Source organism: Hetaerina americana, unplaced genomic scaffold, assembly GCF_022747635.1.
Source record: "Hetaerina americana unplaced genomic scaffold, ioHetAmer1.1.p SCAF_5, whole genome shotgun sequence".
NCBI classification, from domain to species: Eukaryota; Metazoa; Arthropoda; class Insecta; order Odonata; family Calopterygidae; genus Hetaerina; species Hetaerina americana.
The window spans coordinates 15074375-15096151 of NW_027287095.1; the positions used below are offsets into that span (position 1 = coordinate 15074375).

General features: G+C 37.8%; 1 protein-coding gene across 1 annotated transcript in view; it reads right to left on the reverse strand.

Annotated features, from left to right (window-relative positions):
• LOC139693529 (dystrobrevin beta-like) overlaps window positions 1–21777 on the reverse strand; it is a 104586-nt gene that overhangs the window by 28362 nt on the left and 54447 nt on the right. The window contains exon 13 of the mRNA XM_071591724.1: window positions 20583–20871. Within this exon, the coding sequence (XP_071447825.1) occupies window positions 20583–20871 (289 nt within the window). The remainder of the gene's footprint in view (window positions 1–20582; window positions 20872–21777) is intronic.

Sequence of the window (21777 nt, forward strand, 5' to 3'; positions counted from 1 at the left end):
TCATAAACATTTTAAATTAATGATTGGAATAAAAAAGTTGTTAAATAAAGTCAACTGCTCCAATGTGTTATCAGCAAATATTCACACAAAGAATATTCACTTTATCCTGAAAAATAGTTTGTATTTCTATAAATAGTTTAATTTAGATCATGCACTTACATATGCTGTCATGTCCATTGCTTTTGCACCTGTGAACACCACTTCAGGTTCATTTAAAAATACAGTGAAAGCATTTTTGAAAATAGAGATTTGGGCTTGTCTCTCAGCTTATGGGCGTGGAATGAGAGGTGCAGTTCTTGAGTGAACAAAATAATGCATCAGAATATAGCTGTATCAATAGACAGTGCTAAATGATGAGATCCATTCTAATGGTGTCACACAGTAAGTAGAGCCAGCAGCCATTAACGGCAAAGCTAGACATTAATTACAGTACAAACTCAATAATGGAAGAATTAATAAAATGTAGCTGAAATCAATTTCTTGAATGTATAGTTCCACCATGTGCTACAGTCAATAAAAAAAATTTAATTCCAACACAAATCTACTTTATACCGTTTAAAAAAATCAGGGTTAAAACAACAAAGGAAATAGGAATGTAACAAAAACATTGACAATCAAACAGAAAGCAATAGCTGTAACTATACAAAAATACAACATATACAATCAACTAAAACCATGTAACAATCACAATAAGAGGATTATACATACAATCAACTGGAAATGACTTCTTTGACAACAACATAAAAGAATTTACACAGTACTTCAGGATGCTATATGTACACAAGGAAATATTATTTTTAATCCAAACAATAAACTTATATTAGATAAAAGAGAAAGTGTGAGAGTGATAAGATACTCAGAGAGAGAAAGAGCAATCCTAGCAAAAGATATTTAATCATAAATGGGTTCCTCAACCACAGCAAACTTAAGCCTTAGGAGAGAGTTAAAGACAGTAAAATTTCATCACATCCAAATTCTTTCTGACATGTTCATGGTAGCATCTCAATGCTTCCACTTGATTCACCCAAGGTGTGGGGAGGGGTGGGAGCACTAAAGAAATTGGATTGATCAATCTCACCAATGCCACTGGCTCTGGTGGGACTTTGGAAATTTGACAAGAGATAACACTGCCTGTGATTCATGCTCAAGCCATGAATGGCATCCAGATATGGTAAAGATGGACAGCCAGAGCTTCAGGAAATGGTGTGCCCATTGCATGGACCATGTCATGAGTCCATCTCAGAGGCTGGTACATAATATCTCATCACAGCATCCACCAAACAAAGACATAACTATTATACACAAAAACAAGGTGAAGGAAACTCTCATCCAAAGATAAATCACAAAATATACAAATGAAAGTGTCGACCAGGAAGAGTCCATCTCATCACCCAATCTAGGATGACTTGCGAGTATTATCAAATTCTCTCATTCTCACATAACTCAGCAAAATATACGGCCATACTTCTTTTTCCCATGAAAAGAACTAAACACTGACATTCAGTGACACTTGCCAATATTTACCATGCAGATCAAGGTGGTGTTTTTTTATTCAGTACACTCAACTTATTGTGCTGGTCACTAAAGTGGTTCATGCAGTGGAAATCCCTTCCATGAAGCAAACAGAAATCATAATACAGAATATCCAAAAACTAGAAGTAATATGCATTTAAGTAAGGAAGGATTTGCATTGACAAAAAGTAATTACACCTATTTGAAAAATCTTCATTTGAAACAATTAAATACCACTGAAACCACTTCAAGTGTCACAGAAAATGAAATATATCTTGATTATGTTTGCACTTCCCCCTTTACTTTCGCTAAATAAGCCTCCAACACTATTTAATTCAATTACAAATTCATGTTATACATGTGTTGAGCATATCATATTTTCAAATACTAAAACATTAATTAGACATGAGAATAACAGATTTATTTACTTTATTTCACGGCAATTCAAACACAAGATTATTCTTCCAATAATTTATGTAAAGAGCAAACTGTAGCAAATAAAACCAAAACAGCTTCATGAAAGATTATTGACACACAACTAGTTTTTGATGGCAGGCTTACACTTTTTATGAAATTCTCATCAATTCCCTGTAAGTTACCAGGAAAATATTGCAGAAATTTTCCTCTATGATTATATAATGGAAACTATTTCAAATAAATGCCCTGTGTTATCTTCATGTCTGATAATTTTGATGCACAATTATTTGCAAACTATTTGGAAGAAACCACTTTGTTAGAAATAGGCAATGTGCAAATATTAATGTGCAATTCTCACCAAGGAAATTTTTCTTAATAACGCTCATCAGACAACAGCTATGTTTGAATTTAGCTTTGGGAATTAGTGCCATGCGAACACACTCAACTGACAACCACAGTGATAGGCCATTCCTTTCCATCCTCACAACTGATGCTGCTACCAATGTACACAACAGTTTCCCTTCATAACTGATAATTAAAAGTTGGGAAAATCAAATGCACAAAGTTTTGGGCATCATGCGACTGCTTTTTGTGCTATACATTTACATTCAGTGAATGATTGGAGCCCTATTTATTTGAGCTCATCACAAGTTAACTATTACTGTTTATATGTGCACACCACAAGTGGCTGATTAATGAGTACAACCAGTTTATTGAGCCCTCGGCCACATCCCTTCCCTTCTCCTCCTTTGCACAGAGTCTGACTTCCATCCATGTGCATCCCCCCATAAGCAGGAGGCCAAGAACCACACCTCACGATGCTTGGTCCCGAGGGAGAGAGCTCTCCACCCACTCCCACCACCTGTCCAACTCAACAGTGCACCAGCATCAAATACACCTCCAACCACAACCGATGGAATTTACATGACTCCACCATTGACAGGTGAGTCATCAAACCCTGTTACACAATCATCATGGTCTGTAATAAGAGAATTTCAACAGGCGTAGTTTTCTGAGCCTGCTATTCATTTTCCCAGTCTATAATTAGAATTTCAAAATATTCAAAAATATAGTTCACCATTGCTCAAATACTCTTATAGTAATATTTGCCACGTTGTATTTTATGTTAACATTAGTAACAAGTATCCTGAGCCTCCACAGCCTTCAATTTGCTTTGTTAGTCATGTTATATTTCAAATTCAATGAATTAATCTTCATCATGTCATGTGTTAATAGTAGGGTAAATAGGAATGAAATATAATATGACCACACCATACTATCCGTTATTTCTACCATTATTCTCATTAGTTTTGCATCAGCACAAATAAGCATGCTGCAAAATATCATGCATACTAATATTTTACAGTTCTGATTTCATTCAATGTTTCACTCGGATATATGGCCACAGTGCTCACATGGCCATTTTGTAACAATTCACCATCAAATTAAAATTTAGGAGGTTTTAAGAATTTGTTTGCAAGCAATGAAAACTCTTTTGAATTGAAAACTATCATTTGACACATTGAATTTCATGGGGCAACCACCACTGAATACAAGAGAAATGAATTCATTAGTGGTCTAAATACAGCTGACCAGACTCAATGATATTTTAAAATTTTACAATTATGAAAGTCATTCAACCAAAAGGTTCCTGCAAAATGTCACTGGCAATCTTCCTGATTTCAATTAATTAATTAAATCAACTCCTAGTTTGATGTAAATATAATGTATTGCGCAACAAAATACAATATTAAATATAATAATTAGCAATAACAAATACGTTCAAATTCATCAATGTTTTATGAGGAAATTACAGGAACATTTTGATTACCCTCAAATGCACCTACTACAAGTTTTACATCATAATATATTAGCTTTATTTGCCTGACTGCTAATCAAATTATTTGACTCAAATCTATTTGTGTATGAGCAACACTTAGAGAGCTATGGATGTAAAAGGCATAATTGCAAAAATATTTTCCCTGTATTTTGGAATAAACAATGACTAAGCTTCCTTCTGAACTAATTAAGTGGAATGGGCATTTGAGCATTGATTTACAAGGGAAGGCAGCAACACACTGAGCTGCTCCGTTCCACATCCCCTCCATCTCTCAGCAAATCCTTTAGTGAGAGCTTAAGTCAAAAGTCCATGGGACCCACCCATGCAAGGAAGAACTTTAGAACAACTTCCTACAGAGCATTGCTCTTCATCTGCTCTGCCATGTCCAGGCTGGCAACATGCAACTCTTGCCTCATTCCAGAAAGATTCACTAATTCCACACAAATATTCCAGATCCCTAGTTTTTTCTATCCTTTCCTTTCTACCTATAACTAACTACCTTCTTTTCTATCTAGATGCTATTTCAGAAGAAAAAGATGGCTTTACTACCAGTAAATAGGTATCCTCTTTTTAGGCGAAATTCAGAATGCACCGCCTATCTTTGAAAGAAAGATGATGTTAATCTACTCCCATGCAAAAACTACCTCACTGATTCAGCTGATGTTTGGCACAGAAATGGGTGGGGGTCTCACCTCAACATGCACATTAAATAGTAGAGTTAGAGGCAGGAAAAAGAGGGATATGGACCAATATGCACCACAATGTCATTTTTGACCTCATTAAGAACTTGGAAGGGTTGAAATTAGGATTTTCTGAGGAAACCATATGGTAGAAATGGAAAAATTCTAATGCAGAAACCTAACTGGGGTTCTGCTCCCAAGAGAACCATTAGTTAGAAATTTCGCTCTAAGAACTAAAACTTTGCAAAGAAGGGGGAAAGAGTTTGGGTTTCATGCTGCAATGAGTTCAGTAAGGGGATGGTGATTAAAATTTCCATGGGGGAGTGGAATAAGAGGTTCAGCTTTCTTCTGGAATCTACAAGGGTACACCCATAATAATTTAAGGCTAGTGCATTAACTTCCCTAACCACTAAATACTACATACTTTTGGACATCTAGGGGAACACAGGAATCATTTTATGTCCCTTTAAATATCTTTATCAACTAATTCAGAGGCTTCCAATCTACCACACTTCTTTACAACACTTCCCAGGCAGTTATGGATGTGAATCATGACGTTAAGGCAAGTACCAAACAATTTTTCATAAATTTGAACTTTGTAAAGATCTTTCAGATCCGACTGCTTACACGAATTATCCAAAGGAAATTTATCACAAGAAGTGGTGGCACAGGTCTGATGTAAGGCAGAAAACTGATAAAATAAATATTTAGTTTTTATTACCACTATTCTAAAATAGTCTCTTCAGCACTTCTACAACCTAGCCTACTTCTGAATGTTGCCATTGAGAAAAGGAATGATCCACTCAAGAGATGAAAGGTTTTGGTTGTTCAAGTACCATGGGACATTACTGTTATTAATTTGTGAAGGCATTACCTGGAAGTGTTTCCAATCACATTCCCAACCTCCATTGAGATCTCTGTATGTAATGTGTACGTGCATGTTATTCAGGTCTCTTAACCTTCACGGTTGATTTTTCTGTGTAATGGTGAGAAGAGAAAGTACTAGCAATAATTTTATGGACCTTACAATTTTCTGAACTGTGAATGGAATGAATGGATAGAATAGAGGTAGTTATCAGGAGAGGAGACTGGCAGCCGAGGCCATTTGCGCCTCTAGGGAGAAGTGGGGGTAATTTGGAAGAGGTAGGATGAGGATCAAGGAATGAGGGAAAAGGGTTGTCAACATATTCAGTACTACCAAACTTATTTTCTACATTCTGTCATATTCAAATAATTTCAGGCATGAAATTCCTATTGGCCAAATAACATAAAAGAAGGGGGTATAGGAAAACATCGAGCCATTAATATTTTTACCAATCCCTTATTATTTGGTAAGTTGAAATTTGAAGGTCACTATAGATTCTAGACGCACTGGAAAGTGTCTTAAAAAGGTGACATAGATGGGGGATACTTGTCAGTTGGTATATTTGTACTACAATAAAGGGACCCAATACTTAGCTAAACCTTTTCTACCACAGGAACCTACATGATACTCCTGAAATATAGGGAAACAGCCCATTGACATGGAACCACAAAATTATAATTAAACACAATGTACTACAGTGGTAAGAAGGTTTGGGTCCAGTTCTCAGTTTTCAAGGAAGAGGGAGATCCTTAGTCATAGAAAAATCCCTTTCCAAACAACGACTTCCACACACTACATCCAAGCCCATAATACTGATAGAATTAACCCAGTTGAGTTCCACTTCCACCCCCCAGTTTGAATACAGATTTGGTGTCAGTAAAGCACCACTCAAAGCTCCCAAATTAACCTCCTCATACTTTGTGCATGTCATTGAAGAAACATATTTATGCGACCACATAACCACCTGCCTGATATTTATCATCAACTTTGAGAAATGTTGGGAGACATAACGAGCTCATTCTATTCTATTGTTATCAACCCGAAGGTCAGTTTGAGAGGTGAGGGTACAGCTCTTAGATTAGCCCTATACAGCATGTGAAATTCACACATTAGGGTAATAAGGGGGCTAGTTCCTTTCCTTGTGCCACCTATGGTTTCCCAGAAAGATCTGGTATCCAAAAGAGCATACATATTGGGTGAAGCCGGGGGATCACAATGGCTTGGATTCCCACCGAGTCCCGGGTTCGAATCCAGGAGACGGCAGATATTTTTCAGTAGTATCCTAATCTCTACTTGAGGTGTTTTGTGGAGAGCACTTGGGGTGAGTACGCCGTCCGTCAAATGGGACGTTAAAATACAGACCCCTTGGTGCCTTTCTTTAAGAGTAGGCTAATGCCAATGCCAGGTTTCTCTCCACCCTTCCTCCTTTCCCATCTATCCCGATGCCATGCAAATGGCCTTAATTGTCAGTCACCTCCCGTAAAAACTACTACTACACCTAATTTGATTGAAGCTTAGGGTGCCCAGAGGTATCAATCAGAATTTAACGCCGGCCCTCCAGTCAGTTGTCCATTACTCTCCTATGACTCAGAGTACCACACCCCCATAAAGATGTCGTAAATAAATTAGCCTATAAACAAAGCATTCCTCTCCTAATTGAAACCAAAATCTTTTACCTCAACTTTAATCAAGATTTTTATGAGGGATAAAGATTTAAAAATGGTTGCTTATTTATTGCAAACTTGAGAGCAGAAAGCATGGAGGGGAGGAGTTGAATTATATCTCTTCAGGTAACACTGCTCATGTAGTCTAGTTCCCTCTGCATTCGTGTAGTCAAGGCCTTGAGGTCTGATTGAGCGAATACTCTATTATTGCTTCTGTTGAAGTACTCTATGTATGATCAAAGTGAACTGCCCATCTTGATAAGAGACTATTTATACTAGGTTAAAAGCAGACCAACTACCTTAAGGTGGCAATAATTCATATTGTACACATAAGCAAAGCTGGATGACATAACTGAAAAACCATTTCCAAGATAACGTAGAAAGAAATAAAAATACTATGACATAACTTTCCAAACTATTTATATAATGATTATAAATAATTTATGAAGTTTGCACATAGTATAGTTATTTCTAGCCACAATTAGATGGAAGAATCTTCTATAAGCAACCTTTTTTTATATATTTGACACCTTTCCCAATTAGTAATAAGTTAATCCCAGATAATTTTGACCCCTGGTTTAACAATTAGTCTAGTGCACCTTTTCAATTAAGGCATAGTTAATGCTATACCCTATGGCCATTGTCTTCAATAACTTACATCTTTTGACCAATTTGACTAAACACACATTAATTCCTTTCTCCACACACTATAACAGTTGAAAAGGGACGTGTTCTTTAGAGTCATCTGGGCTCTCAGTAATCCAACATTTAACCTCAGACCTAAAATAAGCAGAACTAAATTTAGTTTCGGCAATCACCAGGGTGCTAGCTTTTTACTGCTTAACCTTACACTGAAATGCCAAACACATTTGAAGGCAGAGCAGTAGAGTGGACCATGGCCATTCCAATGAGAATTCATACGTCAGAAATATTTTCCCACCAAATTAACTATATGCTCTCCATTCTTGGGGTAGCATACCATAATTAGGGCTCAAATTTATAATTTGATAACTAGAGATTGCTATGCTTTCTCTGAGCGACGGTAGGTTTAACTACACCCGGCTCCCATTTACATGGATTCTAGTCTACAAAAAGAACTTCAATTGGTATGAGAGGTCTGATCTCTCAGAGTAGTCTGAGAATTGTTATATATTTTACCAAAATACCTTTCAAACGCCATCGAAATTCAGATGAGAGGTCACCTAGTACAGTTATTGTCTGGTATTTCAATTTTTTATGAAAAAATCATGAAAACATTAACCATCAAACAAACATCAAAACCATTCAAGTTCTTGTCTTGGAGTTTAGCTGAGAAGCAAACTTCCAGAAGCACAGGAATGCCCATGCTATGGAGATGCCCCTAAAAATAGACACAAGAACACAATGGCTTAGTTTTCACTGCATCCTAGGAAGGGCAAACCTTAGGCAGTTTCTGAGTATCGTCAACTTAACCAAAATAAATCACAAAATGTTTAACATAATTGTGTTTCTTAGAGTTAAAAAATGTATCATGCATTCTATTTCACAAGATGACAAGAAATGAATGAACACAAGGCATTGTGGTCTTTGATTTGCAGACTTTCAATCATTCCTACTAGAATTACTACAGCTCTACAGATTATTGTTACCAATAACCAGTGCGATTACACATAATGATCAACAAATAACATGAATATTTTCAACACCTAAAAATACCCAATAAAAGTTTTTCAATGATGACAGTTGAATATTTTCCAACTTATAGATGAACTCCATGATTGTGAATTCCCCATAATAAGTGAATTATAAATTTCTGTATCAGACTCTTGACCAAGCAAAATACAGTTCAATCCATGCCATTCTGTAATAACTTGGAGCTGGGATTGGCATGGTATTTGAGTCATCTCAGCATGGATCAAGCGACATGTCATTCATCCCCTCAAACCCACCTCTAGCCTGAATTGTAAGTTTTGATCAATGCTCGGCTCACGGACATAGAATAATGAGAGCTGCAGATGATTTCACTTATGCTTGGCTCCAAACATCATACGACTAAGGACTCGAATATGATAATAACTGATTTATTGTATCTAATATAGGCACTGTAATGGCATTAACAACAGTTGATACTGAAATACAAAATTATATCATGATTTTACATTTTTTTTATTTCCACCAACAAAAATTAAGAGCAAGTCAGGCTCAAAATTATTAAATATAAGGTCACCACATTGGACCACTGAACCAGGAATATGGATGAGTGATTAAATAATTGATAATTATCAATTATATAATAATGAGACATTGGAAATCTCCCTATTCATATCCATCACTCTTGCCTTAATCTCCTTTTCAACATTCCCTCCCTCATTTCATGTTTGAGATAGGTGTTGTCTTTCCCTTTTACTTCTAGTCAGTCCTTAACACCATTCAAATTTTTTTTCCTCTCCATTATTTCCACTCTGCTCTCCAAATTACCTTGGTTTAATTAATTATTTCCCTTTTTTCTTAATTCTCCAATTCCAAGCTATTGTTTCATTTTGTTCATTCTGCAGCATTTTTTAATGTCTTTTCAAAGATATCCCATCCCTTTGTACTACTTCAGAGTCTACTTAACTGATTCCACATCCTTGTGTTATTTAATTTCCGTAAGAGGTTCTACATTTCACTTATGCAACCACTTTCACAATTTCAATTTATTGAGTATCAAGTAATTTAGTTGTTGACACTAAATTAAGACATAACATTTCACCTGTTCTCAGGAAAGGGTGTGGGCTGATGATGATGTTCTACAAGCCTGATGCCAATCCAATTGATGTACCCTGACATTTTCCACCCGCACTTAGGTCTCTTGTGGTGTATAAGCCAGGTGTAGGTTATTACCAAATTCTTCCAACATTGACACTTTATCATTTTCCCACCCTGGCCACTCTTGCTTCAGTAACTACATTCCCCCATCTCACAGCTCCCTTCCAAACCCACACCACTATCAACTGGTTTCTTCCGAGGATGCTTCGAAATTACTTCCTCCAGTTAATTATGTACTATAATATATCAATTGCTTCCTTCCAATTTCTCATGGCAGATACACCTCCACTATGAGCAAGGTTGTTAAACCTGTTTTAATGTCCACTAATAATAATAATAATCTACACCACCCACCTCCATATATGTTTTATATGCTTCTTTCCTAATTTCCTTTTCTGTAGTAACCTGAGCTGACCTTCCTTCACTATACATTAGTTTGAAGCTCTACCACATTTCAGACTACTTCTAACGCATTTAGGTTTATAATATCCCTTGCGATGCAATCAATTTCCATATCATGATTTACCTCAGAACATCCAAAAACTAAAAATGTCCTTTACCTTTTCCAAATAGCAACTGCAATAAAAGATTTTCTACCACCAAAACTCTCAAATGGTTTTATCCAAAATTTCATTTTTTAGTCATTTAATTGCTTGCTTTAAAAAGTTTTACAATTTTTTTGCGCTGATTTCAGACATATTGAAATGAAATAATTGACTTTGTTATTCCACACACTTTATTTTGAAAACACAACCCAGGTTTCGACATTGAACGTCATCATCAGGTGATGATGACGTTCCTGACGAAGACCTGATGATGATGCTCAACATCGAAACCTGGGTCGTGTTCTTAAAATAAAGTGTGTGAAATAACAAAGTCAATTATTTCATTTCAATATGTTATACAAATTCCATAAAGTTACGCCTGAGACAACAAATTTTAATTGAATTAAGACAGTTAAATAAAAGAAGATACTTCCTTTTAAAGTGCTTGTTTTATATTTTTAAATTTGTATCTGAGGGAATATCTACTACACTTCCGAGATACGTAGAACTCTTCTACCTGCTCTAGTTTTTGCCCTCCTATTTTAATGTTCAGCTTAGCCTTTTTCTTTCTGGAACATCGCATAACCTTTGTTTTATTAATATTGATTCTCATCCCATATCTATTGCACTGAATTTCTAATTCACTCAGCAATGCCTGCAACCCCTTGGCTGACTGACAAACTAAAGCTTGGTCATCAGCAAACCTAACTGATTTTACGAATTCCCCGCCTACTTTCATTCCTACCTCCAGTTCTTTCCAAGCCTCTTTAATCATTTCCTCCACATATATGTTGAACAGCACCGGTGACAATTGACAACCCTGCCTTACACTTCTTCCTAATACTGCCCATCCAGACTCTCAGTTCCACACGCGCACCTCAGCAGTCTGAGACATGTACAGGTTGTGGATTAGCCTCCTACCCCTCCAATGTATTCCTATTTTCTGCAAAGTACTCATTTGTTTTTCCCAATTCACTCTATCAAATGCCTTTTTGAAATCTACGAAACAGGCAAATACCTCCTGGTTGTATTCTATATTCCTCTCGATTAATAATCTCATTACTGCAATGGCATCACGTTTGCCTCTCCCCTTCTTAAACCCCAACTGATCATCCCCTAAGTAATCAATTGCCTTGCTCTCCATCCTTTTGTTGATGATCCTGAGAACCACTTTAGCTGCATGGGAAAGCAAACTTATTGTTCTACAGTCCTTACATGATGTAGCCTTTTATCTTTTCCGGAATAGGAACCAACACTGATTTCATAGTCTCCCGGCCAGATTCCCTTCCCATAGATGCTATGAATCAGTCTATATAGTCTTTTCCTAAACCTTTTAGTAGTTCCGCTGGAATGTTGTCCATCCACACAGCCTTATTTGATTTCACCCCCTTAATTCCCTTTCTATCTCATTGCTGAGTATGCCTGGACCTAAGCCATCTTCCTCTATGTCATGTTCCTTTTCTATGTCTAACTTTGTTGGTCTGAGTTCTTTACTATACAGTTCTTCTATATATTCCTTCCTTCTCTCATGGATCTTTCCTCTGTCAATTATTATCTTACCCAACTTATCTCCAACTGTTAGCAGAGATCATCCCTTCTTATTTCCCGATAGTTATTTAACCTTTCTGTATAGTGCACCAATTTCACCCTTCCTCTGCAAACTTTCCATATCCTTGCACTGCGTCTTTCACCATGCTTCTTTTGCTTTGTTTATTGCCATCTAAATTTATTATTTAACTCTTTGTCCTTGCATCTGCCTAGCACTGTTTCAATTCTTCCATTTCCTTCTCTCATTTATCTTTCTAATAATAATCTCATCCGTGATCTATGGTTTTCTTGTCCTTTTCCCATTAAAGGTTCCTATAGTTTGTAAGCGATTGCGACATCAATTTTCAGTAATAAACTTTCCACATTGGCATGATCAGATCAATTAGGTGATACCTCATTACCAGTTATATATTATTCAATGTGCTGCACTCACGACAACAGTGATTTCATTTCCATCAATGGATTACGTGGCTTACAAGAACAGTGTAAATATAAAATGATCGTAACTACAGTCGTGAAGCAATGAAAATAAGATAGCCGAGACCGTAAACTTGATTGGCACAAGGTTTGTCAAGGGGGTGGATAAAAACAAATTATGGGGAAAGATAGGGAGCACACTAGGTCACTTGATGAATACTTCAACCTCACAAAGAAAGCTAAGTTAATAACGAATAAAACGAACTTACAACCACTCGATCACTAGGGTGGGTTAAGGAATAACAGTCACTCTTGTGAATCGCATTTACACACACACTCGGGGTTTGAAAGGATACCACCTATGCCAGGGGCCCGTTGTACTTTCACAAGAATAAAAAACAATAAAAATCAAAAAGGAAAGGCCCAGGTTCACTTTTGCAATCCCTAGGGTGTTAGATCTTTGTTCCCTGTTTCTGAGCACACCCAAGTGAATGAGCGAAAACTTGTTTCCATCCATTTTATTTGTTTTTGCGTGATAGATGGGTCCTTGGCATAGGAGGAATCCTTGTAAACCCTGAACAAGTGAGTCAGTGCAATTCACAAAGATCAAACACACCCGAGTGATTGCAAACATGAACCTGAACCTTTTTGTTGGTTTTTATTCCTGTGCGATTACAACAGGTCCCTGGCATAGGAGACATCCTTGCAAACCCCGAGTGTGTGTGTTTTATTTTATTAATTTTGCTTCTTTTTAGTGTGATCGAGAATTACATGGGTCACTGCTACCCAAACACACCTTAGTGACCTACCGGGTATTCCTTATCTTCCCCCTTACTTGCAACTTTGTTTTTACCTCCCCCCTTGACAAACGAAGTGCCACTCATGTTTACAGTCTCTGCTATTTTGTTTTCATTACAAGTAGAGTTTTGTTGGCACAACTGCAGTTCACTGTGTGAACACTTCTTAGTTAGTTGATAACCATTCATTTGAGACGAAGAGATGGAGAGAGAGAGATACCCTCCACCTCTACCACAAAACCAGCCTCGATCTCTCCAAAGGCACTTCTAGATGGAGGAGGGAATTTTTCAGTAAGCACTAGTTCCTACTTCAGTCCAAAACAACATATCTACTTTTCACACCAGGCATACAAAATATAAACCGAATGCCCATATTTAGTCCTTTTTAAAAGCACTTTGAAATTTCTTATCACGTACAATGGAAAAGAAAGGCCTCCACCACGGATTGAGACCACACAGCCACAAGAAAGAGATGCTATCTCTATTAAGATGACTTTAAGTGGTACTTTCTAACTTTCATTGGCACTGGAAACAAGATGCACAACAGTACAAATTATCACAAAGCTGGAAATTCCAGCAGTTGCTCCCTCCTTTGGGATATGCCAGCCAATGGATTGAAGAATGGTATCTAGCACAAAACATACTTAGGACATTGATTAAGTCAACCAAAAGAAACCTCTCTAGCATTTGCATTATCAGCCAGGCCCTTTGCCTCTGCACCCATGTGCACCATTCTCGTAATTGATTTTAAGAATGCTATTTATGGTATAATTGTAAACAATAAATGTTGGCAATTACATATTAAATTAAAAATCTTTTCAAATAGATGGAAAAATTACCAGAAAATAAATTTGGAAATAATATATTATTTATAAAAACAGAAAAAATGATGAAGTAATTACACAACTTAGGCATCCATCATATGCTATTTTTACTTTCGATAACTATTACCACTATTATGACAACAATAATTATAAGAAAAGTGCTAAAAAAAACTTTAATTTGGTTTCAAATTGACAATTTTCAGATAATTATATTAATGTTCCAAATTGTTATTGAATAATAATTTTTACTCAGAATATGAGGATGCATCCCTAATAATGCATGTGGCAACCTACCAATTTTGGTATCATAATAAAAAACTTTCCACATCAATCATTATTGCCTAATTTCTGATAACAGAAGAAAGGATCATCATTCATTGGAGAGTGATCATTCGGTTCTCATCCACATAAGATATCTAAAGCCTACAATTTTGGAGACTGGGAGTCTTTTATTATATTTTATACATTACCATACAGGCATACCGAAACTTATAGCTGGCTCTGGTTTCTTGAAATTGTGCTCAATTATTTGTTTTTAAAAAAGTAATAATTTGATTCTTTATGATAGAATGATTGATATTTTCCATAAAAAGCACGATGAACTGATCTCTTCACGAGATCTGATCTTGAGCTTATCGATTTCAAGATCTCTAGTGCATCAATTTTAGATTAATAACCAACAGTTATGGAATCAGTGATGCACATCATAAATACATTTAACCTTTTCCATGAAAGAAAATCGTGTTCACTCATTCCGTCATATTTTTGTGTTGTGGTTGGCAGGTTGATTTAATTGCGCAACTGGAGCACAGTTGACCAAATGTACAGTATGGAGGGGAGAGGCAGCCAGGAGTACGGCATGTACCATGAACATGCAAAATATGCACTTGTTTATCATTGACTTATATGGTGTACTGAGATAATATTAAAATCTGAACCCTTACAAATCTGCTTTGCATGGGCAGCATTGAAGAGCCAAATGTGTATCCTGGCATGCCATTCTGTGTTTCATCAAAAATAAAACATTTGACCACTAATACCCAACTTATATATGACACTACATACTAATACAATATACCCATTGAGACAGGGAAACACCACCTTGCTCCCATCTCTCTCTCTCTCCCTCCCTTTACATCTTCGGAAACAATGTCATGACCCACCCCATGGCAACTGTGCAAATGCCCACATTAACTGCATTCCTTGCAGAAATGACAACGCACATTAACAGTTAACTCCAAAAATAATTTGAATAATTTACAATACAAGAGAAAAATAATATTGAGAATTTATAGAAAGAGAAATTGGACATAAAGGGGATCAAGCATATTTACAAATATATATTAGTCATTTAATGCTGAGGTATTGATATAATCAGTGTAATTTAAGACTTCGGTGCATACTATATACGTGAATTTGGCACATAGGAAAATGCTCATAAATTAGAATGCTACAAACATTTCCAAACAAAATAAATATAACGATAAATAGGTCAGTGTAAAGTATACAAAATACAGGGGCTAACACTAAGAAAAGTCAATGGCACAAAGATCTACCAAACTACTGCTACCTACTCACAAGATAGAGGATGACTCATTTGGAAGCATAAATGACATGCAACCACAATAAATGACAAAGAATTTGATTTTGCCACACCCACTCCCCACAAAATATATGAAGCTGAGAATGAGAGACATCCATTGGCTGGGCGATTATCAAACCAAAGCTAAAGTATCAAATTAATTTTATGGGGGAAAGATGAGTGAGGCAGATTACACACACCTATCCCACTTCAAGGCTGTCAAGACCTTAGTTGATTACTCTACACCATGACACTTAAGTGCCAACTAAGGCATGACATAGCATTATGCCAATGCCTGGGTACTCTGCCATTAATGTTAAAGTGCCAGTCCCAAACTGGACTTCTTAACACAAGGATTCACATAAAACAGGAAAGTGAGCATAGCTTTATTCTCTCCTTAGGATGGACGGCATATCAAATACACAGATAATAATGTTAAGGAATTTGGATGGTAGGCATTTCCAATTACAAGGACATTTCCCAAAAGCATCATAAAAGTTTAAAAAAGGGCCAAGGGAATTTGTTCACATCGCAAACCACAGCATGATTTATATAAAAGAAAAAACTTCTGAGAGGGCACAAAAAGCAATGACATGTATCTTCACTTTGCATGAATGCCTTCCTTCATTACTGAATACTGTTTCCTCTAGTGAAAACCTAGCTCTGTTTAGCTAGGATTCAATGGCAATATCCAGATGAGGGGGGATATACGTTTTCACATATGCCTCCTTTGATGCTACCATCCATTAAATGCAGGGGTTTGGTTAGGGGAGAGGGGAGGGGAGAGGAGACCACCTCACTGCTTGTGCCTCTCATGACTTAAGCATATTGCCACTGCCTTCTCACACAGCATGCATTCAGGCGATTGTTCCTAAGTTTGTGGCTGCTGTTCGTATGAGGATGAACGACTTGAAATAAAACCTATTCACGAACAAAACTGAAACACAAATAGGATCTTACACAAATAATTAGCTAAACAAAAACGTTTATTATGCATCATGCAAGTACAGTCTCCACATTTTCTGTGGAAATAAATCATATTTCACATTCATAACATGTAAACATTCACAAGAAATAAGTCAAGTGGTTCACATTAAAGTATACATTTGAGAAAACAAAGTGCCAAACCAAGCTTGGAAAAATAATTTTCAATTTGTAAAATGATAAAAATTAATTAAAAGTTCCAAAATTTAGACAACATTTTATAAAGGAATAAAAAATGCAATAAACAAATCAATTCAAAAATGCCTCAAATATTAGTAGTGCTTTAACTATTCACAAAAATAACATTCTTTACTTGCACAGCCAACAACATACAATGAAAATTAAATTACACATATGTTACATAAATCATATAAATATCTACACTCGATTCATTCTAACCATTATGCAAATGTTTCCTTTGGGAAAGAGTAGTGGGTGGTAGGAGAAGTATGGAGAAAGGATTTGGCATGCAAGGGCGTGATGTTAAGACAGGAATTAATGTGGCACAGCAGGGATCCTACCATTTTGACAATGTTGCTCTCCAACCATATCGGAATTTTGACCACCAAATGCTGCCTAAAACAAATAACATTTGTCAATTTCATCCCAGGATGGTAACTGTTACCTAAAAGCTGAATGTTGAACACCACATGAAGAGAATCAACTTCATTAAAAAGGAATATCATTAACTTTTTCAACAAGAGAGAGACATCTTTGAAAACTGGTTTGAACAAAACTTATTAAGAGATAATTCTCCTATTCCAACATTTTAATGAGTTATTCATATTTAAGTAGGCAAAGGATTAGGTCACCTCCGAGTGCAATCATATAACTTTCCAACTTCTACTGTTGTCCCACATGTGCATAGATTACTTGATGATGTTGATACACGAGAATCACAAACCAATTCCTTCACATGGACTCATTCCACCACATGGACTCACTACACCAATGGTGAGATTAGCCCCCAAGATAACGGTCCGCTTCCAACCAAGAAAATGAACAAAGGCCTCCCTCTACACCCAGCCTTACCCCACACCACCAGCATAAAGCACGACCATGATGTTCACAAGCCACTGCACAAGGCAGTCCATTCCCAAGTTCCTCCTGGCTACTCTGGGCCACTAAGGCACAAGCCAGTATGACAAACATAAGTTTGATGAATATTAAAGAATATTATGAAATAGTCTTATTACTTGGACCCATCTGTGTTTTTAGGCAGATTTTTGTGGATGCATCAAAAGATGTTTCTCAGTCGTTCTTGGCAACAGATAGGGAGGCCACCGAACCTCAATATCTTCCGAGCAATTCATCACAGATTGGACAACTCATTTACAGCTTATGGACCTTCCACCACCAGAGGAGGGATGAAAATGGCTCTCTTTCAAGTTCTTTGGTTCTAAATACACTCTGAAAGGCATACTTCACTGGAGGCAGCACAGCAGACACGACCCTGGACCTTTTCTACTGATTGTGATATTCAGGATCAAAACTTATGGTCACAACAAATGAAGGTCTGACTACTTGTCCTACCAAGGCTTACCCCATCAATGCTCTGAAGGGAATGGCAATATGATCTCAAGACAATGGTAAAAATAGCCCCAAGTGCACCCACATATTTGAGTGAATGGTGTCAACATTAATCTGCGATTCTGTACTGAGTATTCATAAACCAGTGATATAGATGCAGAGGGTCGAAAAGACAACCACATTTTGCATATGGTTCCATTCTGGCAATATTCAATCCATTACTCGGCAAAAGGCGCAAGCTTCTGTGACCGAACTTTTTCAAATATAGGACTCAAGTGAAAAGCTGATTCTGTTTGTCAATATTCACACTTCATTGTTTTTGAGAGAATCAGATCAGTGTTCACTGTGGAAGTGCAAGGCTGTTTCACTTCACATCCCTCAATCAAAAAGCTTCGCAAGTCTAAAGATAGTTTCAAAAAGTAATTATTTGGAAGCTGCTCTATCACAAGAAATGCTTCAAATAATTCACTACTTTCAGTGCTCCACAATGTTGGATATCTTGGTACATCAAGGGTCCCCCATCCATAAAAGGATGCAAGTTCATGTTACTGTACTAGGAGATACACCCTGGAGTAGACACAAGACGCAAACATTCTGACTGAAATTAATGTGGAAATTTTAAGACCATAAGACATCACGTGACAGGAAATGAAAGCAAAATATTACCCAAATAAAAAACATAGCAAATGTTTTGCTGTAAGGATTTTGTGATTATGTGATTTTGTGTGTATGTGATTTTGATGCCCTTCCACAAGAAGAGACAGAGAGAGCTTAGGATTTTTGAAGTGGTGAGGTGTGATGTGCATCATTCCATGCCAAGAGCTTTGTGCCACCCACCCTCCAAATATCAACCATGGAGTTGAGGAGGGGGAGCAGAGAAGGATGTGCACCCGTCAGGAAACCACACTATGTGAGCAATCATGCAGTTGGACTACAAATGCCCATGATCATCATAAATCAGGAAAATGTCCTACAGTACGATTCACTAGACTGGAACAACACAAGGAAGTTTAAAATAGGAAAATCCATCACTTGGGTGCAATGTTACAATCAACTCTGTCAACCACTCCTCAAGGAAGGCACTGGTGTCAACCACTAGTGTGCTTGTTTGCCCGTATAGAGAGAGAGAGAGAGTGACGCAGTCCAAGGCAAGCTGGCTGTCTATTCCATTTGTTCACACTTTGGTTTAGAATCACAAGTTCAACCTACCATTGTTACCAAAACCAAAACATCCTTCCATAGACTACCTCATATTTCAAATAACATATTCAAAGTAAAACTTATAATAATAATTTTGAAAAGTCAAGAAAAACATGCTCAAGCCTCAAACGATTGACAAGAGAATAAAATGAAATACAAGCTACCTCAATTCAAAAAATGCTATCAGGCAAACGAGAATGTAGCACATGCCATTGAAAGTTGCAACACAGAAGGGTGATAAAATCAGAGGAAATGAAACAAGATAAGCAAGAACAGGGAAGAAAATTAAATCTTATAAACTAAATCTTATTGAAAGTACAACTGTGAATTCCAAAGAAACTGCGGGAGATGTCACAACAGTAACTTTCATATTTAACAGTAACATCAGTAAAATCATTCGCCTTGACCGGGATCATTCATCCCGGTCAAGGCAAATGATTTCACTTGATTTTTACACTCTGAAATTTTTGCATTGAAATACAACAGTGGATATTAGGATGGCGCGAACCCGAGCAATCTCCAGGTTGTTGACACCCAATTGTGTGAGCAGCCAGTGATGGAAGGCATGCAGTGGGTGCCAGCCATCACCAGAGCAATGGTCTAAGTGGGAGGAGGGGAAGGAGAAGGTCGGCTCCACATGACTATCACAAGAGTGACCTCCCTCATGGTAAGGAATGAGGCATCCAGGACACCACTCAGCCAACACAACTCCCTTCCACTAACAATCAATTGTGACACAGATGTGAACTCAAACACATTTGAACCATGAAGATGGGCGATGAGTGGATGAGTATTATTGTATTTTCAATCTTATGAGAATGAAAATATAATAATACTCATCCACTTGAAGCTAATTAGCAGCCCAGTGCTCAGGAAAACAGAAGTCACATGATACTGATTCATACCAAAGTTTAAAAGGAAGACTGCAAATAAACTCAATTTACACATTATTTGCAAAACCTTAATGGATGTATTTGAATTTATGAATTGTATATGCTTCTTTAGAAAAGTTATTTACGAAAGACAAAAATTAGATTGTCCCATCCAGTCTCAGCTATCTGTCTTTACCTCCTGAAGTTTAAAGGCAAAACTTTCATCAGGAGTTCAGCTTTGAAAACCTAACCTGGCAAAAACCTACACAAAGGTGATGAGAGGGGGAGACTACAAGGCATGCATCAAACATAACGTGTGCACATAGGGAGAAAGGGATGACAGGCAGCATCCCAAAGGCACAGCAATGCAAGCTACAAACAGAGCTACGAGGACAACAACGGGCCCAGGAGAGGGAGAAAGGATGGGGCTGGCGGACAAGAGGACCTGGTGAGGAGGTGGCTGCATGAGCATGTCGTGTCTATGAGTGGTACTGGGCCCCGTTGTGCACCCCACCCACCTGAGTTGAGTTCCCGGACGAGAGTGGACATGGCATTGGTGACTGAGTCGGCAGCAACAAGCAGGTCGTTGCGCAGGCTGCGGCCAGACGAGGGGGGGCCGGATGAGGAAGGCGTGGGGGAGGTCCCACCGCCCCCCTGGGACGAGAGGAGCATCTGCTGTTGCTGCTGTTGCATTGCAGCGGCCTGCTGTTGCACGTCGGAGGGAGGGGGCGCTGAGGGAGGAGGGGGCGGGGACTTGGTGGAGCGGGGCGAGGAATTGGGCGTGGATCGGGGCGATGACTGATGGTTCTGTGGAGGGGGTGCGTGCATTAGCCGTTTGGAGGGAGGGGAGTAGATGGCAGAAGGAAGGAAACAAGAAGAAGAGCATTTACACAACGCCTTTGCAGTTGCGCATCTGCCCCAAACACCATACCACACCTTGGGATTTTCTGTACTTACATTAAAGAATAAGAAAATGCAAATGGCCAAAGGTGAGTGACAAAGCTGGGGACGATTTCACAAAAGTTTCTTGACTTATATGAGACACATCAAAGGTGCTTCAGAATAGAGAGTCCTACCAGGAAAATTTTTAATTTGTATCAACAGGAATTAGCTATTGTAGTTGCTGAGACTATTGTCTTCAATTCCCTTAAGGCAATGAAGACAAAGATATGCAATAAAGGGATTGAGAAGAATTGTGGCTGTTACTTTACAAGAAAAATGCTAAACTTTCAATTAGTATCCAAGAACCTCTTCAGCCATATTAGTGTCCAACTGGCAATTATTTAAAATAGTGGGAGCCGTAGATTAGCCAGACTAAATGTTCAATGCTCTTGGGAGCACCAATAGAGGGATGTATGGGTTGATGGGTCAATGAGGTCTCAGTAATAAAAATCCAGAGAGAGATGTTTTACTATTAAGTAAAGGCACATATAAATAGCCAGATATTTCATCATGAGTGAGATGGAAGAGGAAGAGAGAGAGCCACAGGAGAGCCCGGCTTTTTGAGTGTGTAAAGTGAAACTGCACACCCTGGTGGGGAGGGGCCATTATTTTGGGGTAGAAAGTGGGTGGGGGCCCAAGGTGAAACCTGGTTCATCAGAGTGTGACCAAGCATGACAGTGCTTGGACTTTGAAAAGTGCCCTAAGGGGGCATTTGAGCTGTGCGTGCAACACACAAGTTTACGATGCACCCTGCAAGGTTCTTTAAATAGT